Source organism: Myotis myotis, unplaced genomic scaffold, assembly GCF_014108235.1.
Source record: "Myotis myotis isolate mMyoMyo1 unplaced genomic scaffold, mMyoMyo1.p scaffold_m19_p_6, whole genome shotgun sequence".
Taxonomy (NCBI): domain Eukaryota; kingdom Metazoa; phylum Chordata; class Mammalia; order Chiroptera; family Vespertilionidae; genus Myotis; species Myotis myotis.
Window position 1 is genome coordinate 37,255,506 of NW_023416368.1, and position 19,551 is coordinate 37,275,056.

Consider the following 19,551-nt stretch of genomic DNA (forward strand, 5'->3'; position numbering starts at 1 on the left):
CCCAGGTTCGATTCCGGTCAAGGGCACATGCCCTGGTTGTGGGCTCGATCCCCAGCAGGGGGTGTGCAGGAGGCAGCTGATCAGATGATTCCCTGTCATCATTGATGTGTCTCTCTCTCCCTCTCCCTTTCTCTGAAATCATTAATATATATATATGTTTTTTAAAAAATTAAAAATGGAACTGCCTTATGACCCAGCAACCCCACTTCTGAGAATATATCCAAAGAGACCCAAAACACTGATTCAAAACAATATATGCACCTTTATGTTCATTGCAGCATTATTTACAACAGCCAAGATATGAAAGCAGTCAAGTGTCCATCAGTAGGTGAGTAGATTAAAAATAAACAAACTATGGTACATTTAGACACTGATTGGATAAAGAAAAAGTGGAGGTAGCACTTACTTCCTGCCCCTGTAAATATGATTAGTGGAAGACTCTATCGCCTTTTCTATTTCTTGCAGTTTTTCATAATTTACTACTTACCACTACCACGGCATAGAAAACTATTCTTATTTTTCATATGTAAAGTTTCTGAATACTTTAAAATATATAAAGAAAGTATCCTAAATTATTAAAAGGTAAAACATAAGGCATTTACAAACTAATTTGTACTAAGAAAGTGATACTAAATTAGGGGTTATTACTTATTTATAAAAAAAATTACCATAGGTTTCCCTTACATAAATAGATCTTATAGTGCCCTTAAAACATAATTCCGTTCAAAAAAACTAGATTTACACATAAGTTTTTAAAGATGTAAACAAATGTTTGAGGAAGTCACTTACTTTCTAAAAATGTGTACACGTCCTATAACCAAAGATTTTGTAAATGCAGGTTATAAACTGTAAGGTATTTTAAAAACTATGTCGTTATCATGGTGATAACTATTTATATTATTACAGAGTTCCTCCACTGTTTTCTCTTTCCCTTGTATTATTTTTTAACTCTCCAAGACTAATTAACTGAAATGCATTTCAGAATTAACAAAATAAGAGAATTTAGAAGCACTGAACACAGGACTGAATGTGTGTCTTCTAGAGGGAAAGGTAATGGAAAGAAATGCGAGAAAGACTAAGTATACCGTTGATTATGCAGTTGTAATATAGTCTGATGCAGTCTCTTTCAAGCCTATGGTGAGTTATTAATAGGTTCGGAACACGTAAGACCAAGTGACCAAACACCCCAAAATTGGACACGGTGCACTTGTGGCGATTCCATGGCCAAGGGCAAGAGCAGCCAAGTTATTAGAACACTTACTAAAATACTACAACTGAGCTAACTATAGGCAAAGGCTTTGGAGACCTTTTAAACCATATTAATGTGCTCTGTTAGGCTGTCCCCAAGGGTGCTTTAGTATGTTATTCCAAAGGCATTTCAAACAGGAGTAAGAGGTTTCCATATTCTTAAGCTTAAAACATACTCTAAATATACATCAGTGAATTCACTTCGCCTCTTTTATCTTTCCACCCACTGACCGCCTCATGACACTACCTCCTTCATAGGAAGGTTGTGTCAGTTCATACAGATTATGCCAACTCTTGGGGCCTGACAAGGAGCAAGAACTATAGAATCTGAAAATGCAAAATAAATAATCATGGGAATTAAATACTAATCAAAGATATGTCTTTAGTTTACCATATTACCAATTAAGATGTGGTCTCAACTTTCAAGTGACATTTGTATGTATGCCCTGTCCATTTTCCTCTGACTGATCCAAAACATCCCTCTTACTAAAATTATTGGGTCATCATTTTACCCCTTGAAGCTCATATTTACTATAAGATTTACATGGATAAAAATGGTTTAATCCTGACCTAGAGACAACTTAAGCAGATTTTTAAGCACATTTTTTTAAAAAGCTATAGCCCAGCCAATGTGGCTCAGTGGTTGAGCATCAACCCATGAACCAGGGGGGTCAGGGTTGGATTCCCAGCCAGGGCACATGCCCAGGTTGCGGGCTCGATCCCCAGTGTGGAGCATGCAAGAGGCAGCTCAATGATTCTCTCTCATCATTGATGTTTCATCTCTCCCTCTCCCTTTCTCTCTGATATCAATTTTTTTAAATTAAAAAAAAAAGCTATGAAGCTTTCCTGTGTATATCTCCATACATTATTCGAAACCAAAAATCTAAATAGAACCATTCAGGTATCATTCCCTATTCCTTCCTAAGCCACATTTTCCAGGACAACTGTTACAACTAGGTCTTCATAAATATTCACTTCCTAAAAATGACACCAAGTCCATATTGCTTTCATATCAAAATCCATCAATTCTAAGATACTGTGTTATGAAATAGCCCTCTGTAAGAGCTGCTAAAATGTGAAAAATTATCTATTATAATTAACTAAATACAGTATTTCTATCCTTTACTAGGCTCCTTTATATCATTATTAAATTAACTAGAGCCCCAATGCACGAATTCCTGCACAGGTGGGGTCTCTCAGCCTGGCCGGCAATTGAGGCCGATTGAGGCCAGCCAACCGAGGGTGGGGCGGGGTGGGGGGGGGGGGGGGGGGGACGACGACTGCCGGAGTTTGGCTGGCTGGCCGTGGGAGGTTGGCTGTGGGAACACACTGACCACCAGGGGGCAGCTCATGCATTGAGCGTCTGCTCCCTGGTGGTTAGTGCCCGTCATAGCTACTGGCCAGTCGTCTAGTCGTAATGGTCACTTGGGCTTTTGTATATAGATACCTAACTGATTAACTAAGGGCCTTTATTTCCTTAATGTTTTTTTAGTCATGATTCCTATAGCCTAAACTCAGATTATCAGAGAACATATTGCTTTGACTTTTAATAAAGGAATTCTTGGTTCTATTTGAGTGAACACACAATAATGTGGATACAGGTCTATATTTTCAGAATAACTCTGACTGTTTACAACTAAAATCTACTTCCTGCCAAGGTTGAGTTAGATGCTGTTAGTTTTTTTTGTATATATTTGTTTACTTGATTTGAACCTTCACCCTAACAAATTCGGTCTTTTTCACAGCAGTGGGATATATGAAACAATATTGAACTTATACCTGAATTCATGCCCTAATCCTGCAAAGACACTACTAATTGAATAACTTCCTATTTCTGTATACCTTATTTGTATACCATCAAATGAATAACTTTGATTACTTGTTTTTATAAATCCTTTATAAATTTTAAGTCTAGTCCAGGGGTGGGCAAACTTTTTGACTCGAGGGCCACAATGGGTTCTTAAACTGGACCGGAGGGCCGGAACAAAAGCATGGATGGAGTGTTTGTGTGAACTAATATAAATTCAAAGTAAACATCATTACATAAAAGGGTACGGTTTTTTTTTTTTTTTTAGTTTTATTCATTCCAAACGGGCCGGATCCAGCCCGCGGGCCGTAGTTTGCCCACGGCTGGTCTAGTCCATTGTAAACATTATAATATGAGCTACAGTAGCTAATTTTTTTCATTTTAATCAATGGGGTATTCATAAATATCCCTTAATGATTGCCTAGTGATCATTATTTCCAGAAAGCTAAAAAACTCTTCCAAAATTAATCTTTAAACACAATCCTTATTAAAGGCCCTGCAGACTCTTTGGAGATATTGACAATCTAAAGTTTATATAGAAATGCAAAGGATCCAGAAGAGCTAAAGCAGTTTCAAAAAAGGAAATCAAAGTTGAAGAACTTAAATTTCCTGCATTTAAAGCATATTATAAAGCTACATAAATCAAGACAGTACGGTATTGACATAAGGATGTACAGACAGATCAAAAGAACACTATTAATAGTTTAAAAGTAAATTTACATTTATGGTTAATTAACTTTTGACAGAAGTTCTATGTACGGCATTTCATGAGAACAGGATGATCTTTTCAACAAATGGTGCTGAGAAAAAACTGGATACATATATGCAAAGGGATTAATTTAGACTCTTATCTCACACCATACACAAGAAGTAACTAAAAATTAATCATAGACCTGAATGTAAAAATCAAATTATGGAAGAAAACATAAGAGAACATCTGACTTTGAATTAAGGCACAAAGTTCTTGGATACAACACCAAAAACACATTCAGTAAAAGAAAAAATTGATAAACTGGATTATTTTCAGTGTGTATGTGTTTTTAATTGGCTTTAGAAGACACCACTAAGAAAACAAGTAGAAACCAATAGACTGGAAGAAAACATTAGTAAGCCATATATGTCTGATAACAGATTTACATCCAGAATATATAGAGAACTCTATAAACTCCACAGTATGAAAACAAGAAACCAAAAAACCTAATTTAAAATAGCCAAAAGATTTGAGTAGACATTTCACCAAAGGTGATGTATCAGTGGCTACGAAATGGCACATGAAAAGATGCTCAAGATAATTAGTAACTAGAAAAATGCAAATTGAAACCACAAGCTACCACTGCCCAATCACAAGAATAGTTATAATAGGAGAAACTGTCATCCTAACACATTGCTGATGGGAATTTAAAATGGTTTAGTACTTTGGAGAAGAATTTGGCAGCTTTGTAAAATATTAAACAAAAATTTACAATATGACCTAGCAATTCCATTTCCACGTATCTACCCAACAGAAATGAAAATAAATATCTCTCTACACAAGACTTGTACACAAATGCTCATGTTAGCATTATTCATCATAGCCAAAATGTGGAAACAATCCAAACGCCCATCAACTGATGAATGGGTAAATAAAATGTGGTCTATCCAAACAATAATTTATTACTCAGCAAGGAAATAAACTAAACTAGTGACACATGCTACCACATGGATGAGCCTCAAAAACATTACGCTAAGTTTAAGAAGTGGGACCAAATTATATATAATTTCATTTACATAAAATGTAAAGGCAAATCTATAGAGAGAGAAAGATTAATGGTTGCTTGGAACTGGATATCTGCAGATGGGTATGAGAAAGCCCTTTGGGATGATGGAAATATTTTAAAACTGGATCGTGTGATGGTGCACAATTTTGAAAATGTACTAAAAATCGCTAAATTGTAGATTTTGGTGAATCTTATGGCATGTAAATCATACCAGAAGAAAGATATTAGAAAAAAAAGGCATTCATACTATCTTTTAAAATTTGTTATATCAGAAAATCAGCTCGATATATTCATGAATCTATCTTACTAATGAGAAATAATTAGTTTCTACTTGGAAAAGTTTATAAGTAGGAACTTTAATCTTAAGATACTAAATTCAATACTTTTAAAACATTACTAATCACAACCACCTATTTTGAACTGAAAAATTCTAATGACAGAGTTCTTGAGACACAGGAATTATCCATGTTAGTAGATAAAATAATTAAACTTATAAAATGACAGATATGTCCACAATAAATTACTCAGACATTACTTTGTTAATTATATTTACACATAATTGTTATTTCCATAATAAATTACTCCAACTTTCTATTATTTGTAATAGAATTTTGAAGTTATATTTATTTTATCTTCAAGCACATAGCCAGAATCAGATAACACAAAGGCCCTATGCTAAATACACATAAATTCCTCTATCAACTGACTATGAACTGCGCTAAATATTTGCTGGTAATATAATGTTTTAGTAATGGAGATATGCCTATCACATTTTTGTTGCTATTACATACATTTAAATCCAAATTATAACAGAGACAATTTGCACTAATTAGATTAGCTAATATAATTATTTGCCTAGCCACTCCTCGCAGCATGTTATTTGTTTGGCTGTTAACTTTAATGAGTTTTATAGAACTCTTTTAAAAAAAAAAGAATAGTTTATTAATTTTTAGAGAGTGAAGAAGGGAGAAGAGAGAAACATCGATGTGAGAGTGTAATATCAATTAGCTGTCTCCTGCACACCCCCTACCAGGGGTCAAGCCCACAGCTCAGGCATGTGCCCTGACCAGGAATAGAACCCGCAACCTTTCGGTACTGGGACAACGTCCAACCAACCGAGCCACACGGGTCAGGGCTTATGGGCTCTTGACATAAAAATTCTTAGGATGTGAACAAGTAGATAAAACATATTATTTTATTTCTGCCATTTAAGTAAGCTTGCCTTTTCATTCCTATGCATGTCCAAGGTCTTCTTAACCTCTTAACCTGATCACACTGCACTGCCGGTCAGTGTAGACAATCTCTCACAAAGAGTCTACTGATATCTAAAATCCCTCCATAATGTACTTCCATCTTCATTTATCCACATCTGAACTTGGTAGTATGCTAGGCCCCTTTCAACCTAAAGGTATGTTTCTTCCTTTACTTTTCATCAATTTCATCTTATTAAAGTAACTACTATGAAACATCTGGTAATATAATACTTTCATTCTCCTGCTACATTACCCACAAAACAGTGGATGACAGTTTGAAATAATCTGCTCTATTTATTCCAAATTATAGAATGGGAAGCAAGTTTCAACTTTTGTATACTTTTCCACCTGAAGAGTACAAAAACATTCATACTGGCATTAAGGCCCCATTACATTATCTCCAACTAGTTCACGTGGATAGCTTGTTAAATAATCACTTGAAATTCGTAAAATCTTTTCTAGCTCAATGAAATCGAAGTGGGTTCCTGGGAGGAGGTGAAAGGCAAAGGCGAAGGTATCCAACTTTACTAACATTGGAGCTAAAAAAAAAAAGTATTAAAATTCACTCAAAACACGTAGGGTATATAAAGTTTGGTGACTACAAATCTAGTCACTGAATATCATGAGCTCTGGAATTTTCCGAGCTACCAGAGTGGCTGCCCTCAAATTTCAGCTTGCACAAGAATTACCTTGGATTCTTTTTAAATACATTTCTTAGGTTTGAGGTACACTCTGAAATTCCAGTTTTAAATGCAGAGACCCCAACTTCCTCAACCTCACCCCCAGTGCCATGACTTTGATAAAGAGTTTTCACACCAGACTTTCAGAAACAGGGCATCAAAAGCATGAGCAAGTAGGTGGTGATACGGGCTCTCTGCAGAAGATGATCCTATAGTTTAGGTGAAGCCAGGCAGAGGTAAGAGGACTGAAATAAAAGTCTGAGGCAAAACATCTTTAAGTGCTTGTGAAGAGAAAAAAAAGATGTTTAGATCTCATTTTATTTAACGGAAAGCAACAGGCAAACAGAAGCTGTTTAATAATGCCAAAATTGGTCTGGGTTGATCAGTCCCATTCCCTAATTATCTGAGTTAAAGCCTAAATAGTTAATAATTTATTGCATATTCATGCACACTAATTATGAAATGAAATCAATTCTCTCTTGCTGGAAAAGGCAAGGCCCAATCTATCTCATCCCCAAGGGCCTCCCAACACCGCCATGCAATAATTCTGTTCAAATATCTGGGAGCATTGAAATGGCTGAGTTCCCACTTTCTCACTTCTCTCAGTCTAGGACTTGGCATTAGAATAAAGATGAGATGGAGACAAGATGATGTGCTCACCATGGCTGCACCCTGAATGCACTCTGCATTAAATTATGATCCTCACTTGGCTAGGGGAATCTTAAAACTTCCTTTCAGGAACACTCTCCCCCCCAATCATAATCCAAGACAAACCATTGGTTCTCCCATGGCCTCAAAATATGTCGGATTACATCCCTAACTTAATATACTTCCCATCTATCAGGAACCTGGAATGCCTCTGGTTACTCTTAATTTTGCAAACACAAAGCCATAAGATCATCTGGGGTAAAAATGTAATTTCAATTAAGCAAAAACATTCAATTGTGTGTGAGCACAATAAAAATGTGCTCTGTTTTAATGTTGCATAAAAAATATTTTAAGACTTCCTTAAATAATTTCCTGGGGGATAGGATTTCAAGATAGCCAAGTAAGTGGAAGCTGCACTCATCTTCTCCCATGACCACATCGAAATTACAACTAAATTATAGAGCAATCAACCTAGAGAACCATCCGAAAGTAGCGAAAACCCTGGCTGGGTAGCTCAGTGAGGTAGAGCATTGTCTAATATAACAAGGTTGCAGGTTCAATCCTCAGGTCTGGACAAATACAAGAATCAGCCAATGAATGCATAAAGTGGAACAACAAATCAAAATCTCTCTCTAAAAATCAATTTTAAAAAAAGAGTAGCTAAACCTAAGTCCTATAACTAAGAGTATAAAGAAGAAGCTACAGCAAGACTGGAGGGTCAGAAACACAAAATGGGTTGGCTCCACACCCAGGTGTGTCAGTTGAGACTCCAGAGGGATATTTCACCTGCCAAGGTCCCCCCTGGACCCCGCACTAGGTTCCCCAGCCCGTGGCACAAGAACCAGGAAGAAGAGCTCGCATAACATCTGGCAGTGAAATTCAGTGGGGATTCCATCCATGCCTGGGTAAGACGGACGGTTGCTGGAAATTCAGGCACCCTCTTAAAAGGACAACTCACAAACTATCACAGGCACTCACCCTGGGCACCAGCAGAGGGACAACAGCTCAGGGGGTATCAGTCACACAAGGACAGACAGCTCTGTGGCTTCAGGGCAGGGGCAGAAGGGACAGCCTCTGATGCCCCTGTGTTGAGTCTTCCTATTGCACAGTCCCCTGGCACCATCTTCCCGGGTTAAACACTTCCCCCACAGGGCATTAACCTGGTGAGCTCCACTAGCTCCACCCTTCTGACTCCCTGAGGCCCTGTCCTCCCAACTCCAGAAGGCTAGTCTCTGTCAGTGGCAGCCAGCCTGGGCCCATGTCAGACTATTCCGAAAACTGAACAGGAAGGAAGACTCCCAACTTCACTTTATGATGCCAGCATAATCCTGATCCCAAAACCTAAGAAAGAAAGACATTACCAAAAAAAAAAAGAAAGAAAGAAAGAAAATTATAGACCATTGCTTCTCAGCCTTTTGGCTAAGATCAAGAGTAGGTATCTGCTCTTATCAGATTAACATCTGATACGTCCTCTATCCAAGAAATCCACATTAAATGAATTTTGGGGGCAGAGAGATGAATAGGAGCTTGCTTCCCCCCACGCTAAGCATTGGCCTGATATTCCAGTACCTCTGGGGAGCAGTGTACCCCCTCAGGGACACAAAAGATAATCAAGCCAAAACCGGTTTGGCTCAGTGGATAGAGCGTCGGTCTGTGGACTGAAAGGTCCCAGGTTCGATTCCGGTCAAGGGCATGTACCTTGGTTGCAGGCATATCCCCAGTAGGAGATGTGCAGGAGGCAGCTGATCGATGTTTCTCTCTCATCGATGTTTCTAACTCTCTATCTCTCTCCCTTCCTCTCTGTAAAAAATCAATAAAATATATTTTAAAAAAGAAAAAAAAAAAGATAATTAAGAAAAACAGTATAGGCCAATGTCCCTGATGAACACAAGTTCAAAAATCAACAAAATATTAGCAAACTGATTTCAGCAATGCATTTAAAAAATTATACACCTTGATCAAGTGGGATTTATTCCTGGGATGCAAAGTTGGTTCAATGTCGGCAAATCACTTTTACGAAATCTAAAAAACAAAATAAAACATACACAGACTCATAGATGCAGAGAACAGACAGTTGCTAGAGGAAAGGGGGATTGAAGGGCTGGGTGAAAAAGGTGAAGGGATTAAGAAGTACAAATAGATAGTTACAAATTGTCACAGGAATTTAAGTACAGCATAAGGAATGTGGTCAATAATATTGTGGTAACTACTATGTATGGTGCCAGGTTGGTGCTAACTTATGGGGAGGAATCACTTTTTAATCATATAACGGCCAAATACTGTGCTGTCTATCTGAAACTAACATAATATTGAATGTCAACTGAAATTGAAATCTATAATAATAAAAGTGTAATATGCTAACTAGACCGGACAGCTGACTGACCTTCGTGGTGAAGCTGGGGCTGCGAGGGCCGAGCCCCTTGCACCAATTTCATGCATTGGGCCCCTAGTAAATTAATCATTGAAATAAATAGAACTTTGGAATTTGAAAAGAAAAGGCCCAAAAACTTAATGGAAAAATGAGTAGGGAATATGAAAGTTTACTGTAAAGGAAATTATAATAAAAATATGAAAAGATCTCAGCCTAGCATAACACAAAAATAAGTAAATAAAATTACATTGAAATAACATCAGTACTCAGTTTGGAGATTGCTCCCTTGTCTCGCTGTACACAATTATTTTCACCAATAGGCCTGCATGTTTACCAAGAATCAGCCATATTTGTTTGAACAGATGTAGGCACAACATTTTGCAATTACGTAATTTATTCAGACACTAATATTAGCAGCTAGTGAACTATGAGTGCAAAAGGTGTATTTGTTTCCAGGAAGATTTTGAGAAAAGCTTGAGACAGATAAGTTGCTAAAGTTAGATAGATAGATAGATCGATAGATCTATTTCATTTGAGATGAAACAACTATAAAATATTTGAAAACTGGTTTTGAATGCACTTATTCATAAATATATATGTACCCTTAGGTTTACTGTGGCATTATCACAATAGCTAAGACATGGAAACAACTACGTGTCCTTCAGCAGATGATTAAAGATGTGGTAAATATCTACAATGGAATAGTACTCAGCCATTAAAAAAGATGAACTACTGCCATTTGAATCAACATGGGTAGATTTTGAGAGTATTTACTAAGTAAATGCTAAGTAAAATGAGTCAATGGAAAAGGACAAGAACCATATGCTATCACGCTTATGGGGGTATAAAACAAAAAGAAAAAAACAAAAAAACGGACAATAGTTTGATGATTACCAGAAGGAAGGAGGAGTGGCGGGAGAGCAAAGAGATTAAATGGGATACCGAATATATGGTGACAGAAGACTAGACTTGGGTGGTGAGCACACAATAGAGCATACAGGTGTTTACTATATTTCATGTTGTACACCTGAAATTTATATAATCTTATTAACCAATGTTATTCCAATCTATATATATAAAAGCCAAGCGGCCAAATGGCGGAACGACCAGAATGACCAGAACGACTGGTGGCTATGACACACACTGCAGTAGCCACCCGGCCCAATTGGAGGCAGGGCCGGTCAGCCAACAGCCCGCGGCCTCTCCCCCCTGCCACCTGGCCCCCTATCAGCCCCCCAACCCCCGCCCTGATCACTGAAGTGTGACCTTCAGTGATTCTAAGTAAAACGCTCTCCAGCCTTCATAGATCAGGAACCTGAATGACGAGTGATCAGGAGGAAAACCGCTCACAGTCTGGACCAGCCGTGGGCAAACTACGGCCTGCGGGCCGGATCCGGCCAGTTTGAAATGAATAAAACGATTGAAAAAAAAAGACCATACCCTTTTATGTAATGATGTGTACTTTGAATTTATATTAGTTCACACAAACACTCCATCCATGCTTTTGTTCCGGCCCTCCAGTCCAGTTTAAGAACCCATTGTGGCCCTCGAGTCAAAAAGTTTGCCCACCCCTGGTCTGGACTGTCAGTCAGGTGTCCAGGAGAGGTGCCCAGCACGACCACCATCTTCCCTGCCCCCGATTATCCCACCCCCACCCCAATCAGGGGGCGGGCAGCTGGACCCCACCCATGCACAAATTCGTGCACTGGGCCGCTAGTATATTTAATAAAAAATAAATGAAGGGGAAAAAAGATTCAATTTTTTTTTAAGTCCAAGATTCTACACATAAATTGCCTTGCATTTGTCTTTAATTTTTACCCCAAATACAGAAACCTACACTGGAAATTGGTTTGGTGCACAGTTGGGAAGGCTCACCTGGAACACCAGTTATGTGACCTACACTCAAAGGAATAAGTAGTATCTGGCTTTGTATCCAAAGGTTGGCAGATGAATACACATTGTGGTGATTTAAATTAGAATTAAATGTTTAGGGTACATATCATGCATTTTAAAAATTCTATCCTATAATTTATTTTAAAAATGTACTCCTATTAGAAAAACTTGGACCATCTAGATCTACAATTTTGGCTCACAACTTTTCTTTCATATTCTGTATCCTTTTATCCCTTATATTATATTCTGGGATAATTTCTGGGTTTGATCTTCTAGATCACACTTATTAATCAGTTCACATATGAAGTATTTTAATTATAATGATCAAAAAAATTAGTTTCATTGCATCTAATCATTTTTTCCAAATACAAGCTGTTGTGTTTTTTGTTTGTTTTTTAATTTTTTTTAAATACATTTTATTGATTTTTTACAGAGAGGAAGGGGGAGAGAGAGAGAGAGAGAGAGAGAGAGAGAGAGAGAGACAGAAACATTGATGGGAGAGAAACATCAACCAGCCGCCTCCTGCACATCTCCTACTGGGGATGTGCCCACAACCCAGGCACATGCCCTTGACCGGACTCGAACCTGGGACCCTTCAGTCCGCAGGCCGATGCTCTATCCACTGAGCCAAACCGGTTTTGGCAAGCTGTTGTTTTTTAGACTTATTTTTCCATAAAGATATATCCACTTTTATTCTTCTATGAAAGTGCTTGTTTTATTCTATTAATTTTGTTGCTTAATATATTAATTAACCAGAGTTTGATGGCTCTCTTTTATATGGTTTGTTTTCTTAAAAGGTATTCTTGGTGTCAGCTCATCTCTTTTTGGTTTCTCTGCTCACTTATCTGTTGACCAGTTCACTTACTCAGCTCTCTTCCAGTTATTTGGTAAGACAGGTGGGACCTACTACTGGGTCCAGGCAACCAATCATTCATCTTTTGAGAGTAGAAGACTCTTAATCCTCTGGATTCACCAACATGCCTGGGAAAGCTCTGTCTCTATTCTTTGTGCTCTTGCCTAGGGACACGCATTTGGCCTCCACTTGTTGGCATAACTGGAAATCAGAAGAAGTCAAGGAGCTGTTCTAGGGGCCCCCTCTGCCCACTGCATGTGCAATAGCTCCTCTGGCTCGGCTCCCACCATTCACAGATGTTTTCTAACGTCTCTATATGTTTTCCATTAATCCAATCCAAACTGTTTCAGTCTTTCAAGAGATATTCAAAATGTTTGATGCACTGATGGCATTCTTTTATAATACTGCTTTAGATTTATTTAGAATAGATTTTCTGTCATTCCTAAGATTTGGATCAAACAAAGAAGGTAGATGTGTGAGGTTAGTCTGCAATCTTACTTTTTCCATTTGGATGCTGATTCCACTTCTACCCAGATCTAGTTGTGCACCACCTTTCCCCATCCCTGCCCTGACACCCTCCCCTCCTGCTTTCATGCTAATACTTGATAAAGTACCTTTTCCAAGACAGGTACCTCCAAATAGTTAAGTATTTAACATGTGCCATGGCATCAAATACTTTATTTCAAGCAAGGGAGTAAATTGCAAAATTTAAAAAATAATAATTTATACAAAGCTGCAGATTGATTCAGAGCTAATCAAAATGACTACTGTGTAAAACTCTAAACTTAAGTTTTAGGAGTCACTCTTTATCATCCTGGAAAAATAATCTAATTATAACTGAGAGTCATTTCAGCAGTCCATATAAAGAGAACCATAGGCAAGGGATGTCCTGATTAGTATACCGTGGCCCACTGCTTAGAGTTGTGTGTGTGAGTGTGTGTGTGTGTGTGGGTGGGTGTGTGTGTGTGTGTGTGTAAGTATTGTGTTAACTTTGAGGAACCATAATTGTTGCACTTTTTCATGGAATTTAATTGTCGCTTTTTTGTATTTTAATAAAGATTATTTATTTAAAACATAATAAAGTGTTGCATGTGTTGTATTTAGTGATTGTTATTGCGTATATACTAAAAATTAGATATCTTACAATGTTGTGGAAATGAAGAGAGATAGACAATATAGTACCATTATAGCACTTGGGGCATCCCTGCATTTGTACATAGCTCAACCTGTTCTATTTCTCTGCTGACATTTGTGACTGGTGGGCCAGGCTGCTGTGAGCTCCTTGTAACCTACCAAGGCTTCTTCATCTCCTTTTTGTATTCTGTGTTATCTGCACAATACCTTGCTCAAAGGAGTTGTTCAATAAATGTTTAATTGCTTTAGCATTATATTTGTGTGCCCCTTAGATCAAATATATGGCTCAAGCCCTGACCAGTTTGGCTCAGTGGATAGAGCGTCAGCCTGCAGACTCAAGGGTCCCAGGTTCGATTCTGGTCAAGGGCATGTACCTTGGTTGTGGGCACATCTCCCGTAGGGAGTGTGCAGGAGGCAGCTGATCGATGTTTCTCTCTCATTGATGTTTCTAACTCTCTATACCTCTCCCTTCCTCTCTGTAAAAAATCAATAAAGAATACATTTGAAAAATATATATATGGCTCAAATCAGATTATTATTCAACTAGTGGCCCAGTGCATGAAATTCATGCATGGGGTGGGAGGAGGGGATGGTGTCCCTCAGCCCAGCCTACACCCTCTCCAATCTGGGACCCCCACAGGGATTGGACCGAAACTGGTAGTCGGACATCTCTCTCACAATCCAGGACCTCTGGCTCCTAACCACTCACCTGCCTGCCTGCCTGCCTGATCATTCCTAACCATTCTGCCTGCCGGCCTGCTCACCCCCAACTGCCCCCTCTGCCGGCCTGCTCACCCCAAATGCCCTCCCCCCCCCGCCGGCCTGATTGCCCCCAATTGCCCCCACCCTGCTGGCCTGCTCACCCCCAACTGCCTCCCCCTGCCGGCCTGCTCGCCCCAACTGCCCCACCCCCTGCCAGCCTGATCACCCCCAACTGCCCTCCCCTCCTGGCCTGATTACCCCAAACCACCTCTGCCTCAGCCCCAGCACCATGGCTTTGTCTGGAAGGACGTCCAGAAGGTCTCCCAGAAAGTCTTCCAATCTAATTAGCATATTACCCTTTTATTAGTATAGATATTAGAGGCGAATAAGGAGAAACAGAAATAGTAAGAACACTTTATATATCAATTGCAAGGTATAAAATACAACTTATGCATTTTATAGATAAGGAAAATGAGACCCAGAAAGATTAAATACTTTGAAAAGGCAGCACTTGGCCCTGAACCCAACTTCTCCATTCTAGCACTTTTCCCATCACAGCACCAGCTGGACTGATATCTGGAGAATGAACGACCAATCTGATAAATGTTCACCACTCTGCAATACTGAACAGATGATGATCTGTAACAACCCAAAGGTGCTGAGGAGTTCAGAGAGGGAAGGGAAGGTATACTTCGTGGTCTTTTATGTGCCACTGACCATCAGAAATCTTTACTGAGAAGAAAAACCTGTTGCCAACTAAAGGCAGTTACATTAATAAATCATTCAACCTCATAGACAGACATCATCATGGTTCCTCACGTTAGAATTCCAGGATCACAGAATTCTGGAAATAGAAAGGAGCAAAAAATGTAGTCCAGTGCTAATCGGCATGAGCCAGAGGAAGCCTGTCCTCCAGCGCACAAGGCTTCCGAGGTCTGATCTCACCAGCTTTTCAGGGGCCTTTCCCCTTACTGCACCTTCTGGCCTCGTCCTGGGAGATCATTTTTCGTCCCCTCGATACACTGTGCACTTCCACACCTCCCTTCCGTCTCTCCCCTGTCTGAAACACTCTCAGCTCTTCTCTGGCAGGAGGAAGCCTCCCATGCTTAAAAATCCAATTAAGCGTTGGGAAGCCTTCTCCAACTCACTCCCCAAACGGGACTTGACCTCAGGCATAATTTTTTATTCATCATGTCAGTATGTCACTGTCTCATGATGATCTATGTCATGTCTACTTGTACGTGATGTCCTTCTACTAATCTATGCACCCCTAACACAGGACTAAGAATATATTTAACATCCAGTTCAATATTAATTCTATCATCCAATTATTTATGAAATCATCCAATTGTCTCATTTTACTTACGAAAACTGAATTCCAGAGAGGTAGGGGACTTGTTGATCATGAGGAAACAAGCCAATGTGAGGGCTCAGATAACAAATTATGCTCACTCCTTCATAACCCACCTCATAAGGGAAAGGGTTGGCATGGTAGAGTCTGGAGGAACAAACCCACCCTTCTTGGCTATTTGCCTAACTTTTTACTCAAGGTCTGACTGCTATACTGTATTGCTGGCAATGTCAGTTTTCCTCAATAACAAAGGCTTCCCAGTTCAGAACGTATACATATGTGGCTAACAGGAAAAGTGAGTATAAGTCCAACATGATAAACAGGGAGGTATGTCAAACTCCTATTCAGTCTATGAAAAACCTACTCATAATTCTAACTTTGCTCCCTTAAGTATGGAGAGAAGGCATAGCTCATTTGGAAAATCTGACCAAAAGCCCACATTTCAACACAGTGAAATGCTTTATCCCCTTTCCCTTCCATCACACCAAGAACTTTCTATACGTAATTATTTAATCCCAGGCTGAACACTAGTGGACAATGAAATCCCCACAAAAAGTTCCCCCCCGCAGTGAGGTGTTCAAACATCAGTTTCACAAAAAACATTTTTAAAAGCTTTTCATGTGATTTTTTCCATGCCAATTTTTTTTTCACTCATGGCTAAAAATGTTCATATTTGAATATTCATCATTATGAGCCTCTGGTAAAATATAGCCCTGTCCAGTCATTTGCATCTTTTGACTATTGGACCTTAGAAGGGGAGAGGTAAAAAAATTCCAGTTTCGCCCTAACTGGTTTTGCTCAGTGGATAGAGCGTCAGCCTGCGGACTGAAGGGTCCCAGGTTCGATTCCAGTCAAAGGCATGTACCTTGGTTGCGGGCACACCCCCAGTAGGGAGTGTGCAGGAGGCAGCTGATCGATGTTTCTAACTCTATCTCTCTCCCTTCCTCTCTGTAAAAAATCAATAAAATATATATTTTTTAAAAATCCAGTTTCATTCTGTTTGAATTTTTAACCGTCTTTTTCCATTTCATGGCTTTGGGTAGCTTTGATTGGGCTGATATTTCCTGCTATAAATAGGGAAAATGAGATCCAGAAAGATTAAGTACTTTGGAAAAGATTAAATAATTACTGTTAGATTTTTCTCCAAATAGACAGGTTGCTTTCAGACGAGTCCTTGTGGGTTTCATCAATGGCTCACTGGGAACAACAAAATGAAGCCACAAATCACTTGTGCATTTTCAATATATTGTGGGTTTTGCTTTAAACCAACAATAAAGGCCATGGTCATGAAGGCTGTACAACAATGTGAGTGTACTAAACGCCACTGAAGCGGACACCTAAAAATGGTTACAATGGTAACTTTAGGTATGCTTTACCACAAAGTGAAGGCGAACTTACAGGAGGTAACAATTATCCCAAACCCTTCGTCGGGGGGGGGGGGGGGGGGGGGGGGGGGGGGGGGGGGGCGGGTAATGAATGATCTCTATTTTTCAGACAGAGAGCAAATGGCTTTCACGCTCCAGTTCCACCAGGCCTCTTAGCAAGGCTCTCGCACGTGCGCCTTTCCCCGTGGAGTGGAAAGAAGAAAAGGAACGACTGCCAGATAAAATATTAACCTACGGAAAGATAATGTTAAGTCATGGAACCATAACCCTTGAAACTGACTAGATTACAAGGTCATCCGCTAGTCAACAGCTCCCAGTCTTTCGGGTTGGTCCCGCTCAACTCCTGTCCTTCACCGGAACCGTGAACAGCGGTCCAATCTGGCTTGTGGACGTGCATAAATTATAGACAGCTGTCAGAATGTAATTCAGAGAGCGGCTCTGACAACTTCGCAGTAGGGCATGGAAAATACTACAAGGTAATAGAAGAGGGACGGGGGGGGGGGGGCAGTGAGCAGATTGGGTGTCTTCCAAGCTCCTGAAAGACACCACGTGGTGGACTTGTTTTGGAGACCAGAGAAGAGCAAAATCAGGGAAAGAGTTGTAAGGAGGCCGCTTCCTATAGCCGTGGGAATCGTCTGGAAGGAGAAGGCTACGAATCCACCCCCTGAGCCTTCAGGTCCCAGGGCTGCCCTGGCGATGCTCGCTGGGAGGTGAGCGGTGTGGACTCCGGCGGTGGTGGCTGGGACGAGGGGGAAGGTGCGCATGAATCCGCTGGTCTGCGAGGGGGGGAGGGGGAGCGGGAGGAGCGGGCTTACCAGGCCACCTCCGCAGGTGCTGAACGAGGCCAGGGAGCCGGGGTGCCGCAGCACCGCCCCGGTGTAGAAACAGGCGACGTCGGGCGGCGCGGGAGGGCGCGGGGCGGCTTCTGCCCGCGTGGGACCCGGGCCGGGGCTCGGCCACTGCTCCACCGCGAAGCGCGGCGCCAGGAAGCGGCCGTCCCTCCGGAGCAACAGGTAGAGGTCCCGGGAGAAGGCCGGGATCCGCAGCAGCACCTCGTCGCCTTCCGGGTCGGCGTGCGGGGCCGGGGGCGGGGACGGGGGCGGCAGCGGGGGCGGCGGCGGCTGCCACGAGGCCGGGGCGCCTGGGGACAGGGCGGCAGCCCCGCCGGATCCCCGCGGCAGCTCCTGCGACTCGAGCTCTTCGTCCTCCTCGCCCCCGGGCGGTGGCGAGGGCCGGGGCCCGGGCTCGGACGGGCCCTCCGCCTGCTCCTCAGGGGGCGCCGGAGCCACGGAGCGCACCTCGCGGGAGCTGCCGGCCGCCTGCGTCCGGGCGCCTCCGCCGCCGCGCACCCAGCCCGGGTCGGCGCTGCCCCCGCTGCCGCCCGCGGCGTCCACCGGCTCCCGGCGCCAGAGCGCAGGAAACACGACTTCCCACTCCTCGCGGTCCGGGGCGAGCTGCAGCCCTGCGGGCGGGGCAGACAGAAGTGCGGGCTGAGAGCGCACCGCCCCGGCGTGCCCGGCTCCCCGTCGCTGCAGACCACCCGTCTAGCCCCTGGAACTCCGGCAAGCCCTGGAGCCTGGCGATCAGATTACAGATCCCCAGGTTTTCAAAATAAAAGTACTATTACAGGGTGGGGGGAAGGGAGCGGGGATGGGGCAGTCGAGTCTGGTGACAGCCCTTGGTTGCGGAACGGTGCAAAGACCACAGCACCATTAAGCAATTGTCTTAAGTACATGCCAGAGCAGAGCTCTCCATTGATGGACGTCCCAGTTTTCCTCCAGGTGCTGTAAACGCACCTCTCCAAACACCACTCCTCTCATAGAGGAAGACGAACGCTCTCGGGCGGTTTTTTAAAGGCCTGGAGAACGGTGCTGGCTGCGGAGCGTGTCCCCGTCCTCCGTGCCCGCACGCGCCTTTCCTAGCTGCCCACTGAGCCCTGCTCCCCGCACACGGGCTGCACCAGCCCCGCCGACCCCCGCGCGTTCCGGTCCCCGCTGGGGACCTTGGAAAGCGGCTTCCGCAGGTCACGCCAGAACTTACCTGAAACCATCCCGTTCGACAAGACCCCCAGCTGGTAAAGGAGGCAGCAGCAGCAGCAGAGGCGAGCCAGGCGCATCTCGCGACTCTTCCCCATCCCGCGCTCCAGCGGCCGCGGCTCCCTGCCCCGCGCGCGCCTCCCTGCGCGATCCACCGTGGGCGCCGCCGCCTCCCCGGAGCGCTAGAAGGCCAGGCGGCGAGTTTGCCCAGGCCCTTTGTCTGAAGGGGGGGGGGGGGGTGCTGTGTGACTCCGAGAGGCTGCCCGAGCACAGGCGGGGGTGGGGTGGGGGGAGGAGCGGGGGCAGGCAGCGCCAAAGCCCGCGGCTCCCCGGCTCCCTGGCGAATTAGGTGATGAGTCTATTTCCCGTGTCCTGGATGTTGCAGGAGTTTCCGGAGCCCCACAGGACCGACCCACAATCAGCAGAGAACCGG

At 42.4% G+C, this 19,551-nt stretch overlaps 1 protein-coding gene and 1 non-coding gene across 2 annotated transcripts in view; one reads left to right on the forward strand and one right to left on the reverse strand.

Moving 5' to 3' along the window:
* Window positions 1-19,288, reverse strand: part of ADAMTS19 (ADAM metallopeptidase with thrombospondin type 1 motif 19) — a 213,363-nt gene extending 194,075 nt beyond the window's left edge. The window contains exons 1-2 of the mRNA XM_036315582.1: window positions 19,123-19,288; window positions 17,898-18,544 (exon numbers count right to left, since the gene is read on the reverse strand). Coding sequence (XP_036171475.1) covers window positions 17,898-18,544; window positions 19,123-19,216 — 741 coding nt within the window. The 5' untranslated portion in view covers window positions 19,217-19,288. The remainder of the gene's footprint in view (window positions 1-17,897; window positions 18,545-19,122) is intronic.
* On the forward strand, window positions 8,793-8,985 carry LOC118659530. Its single transcript, XR_004968629.1, has one exon. It is a non-coding gene; the product is annotated as a U2 spliceosomal RNA (small nuclear RNA).
* Window positions 19,289-19,551: the final 263 nt, after the last annotated feature.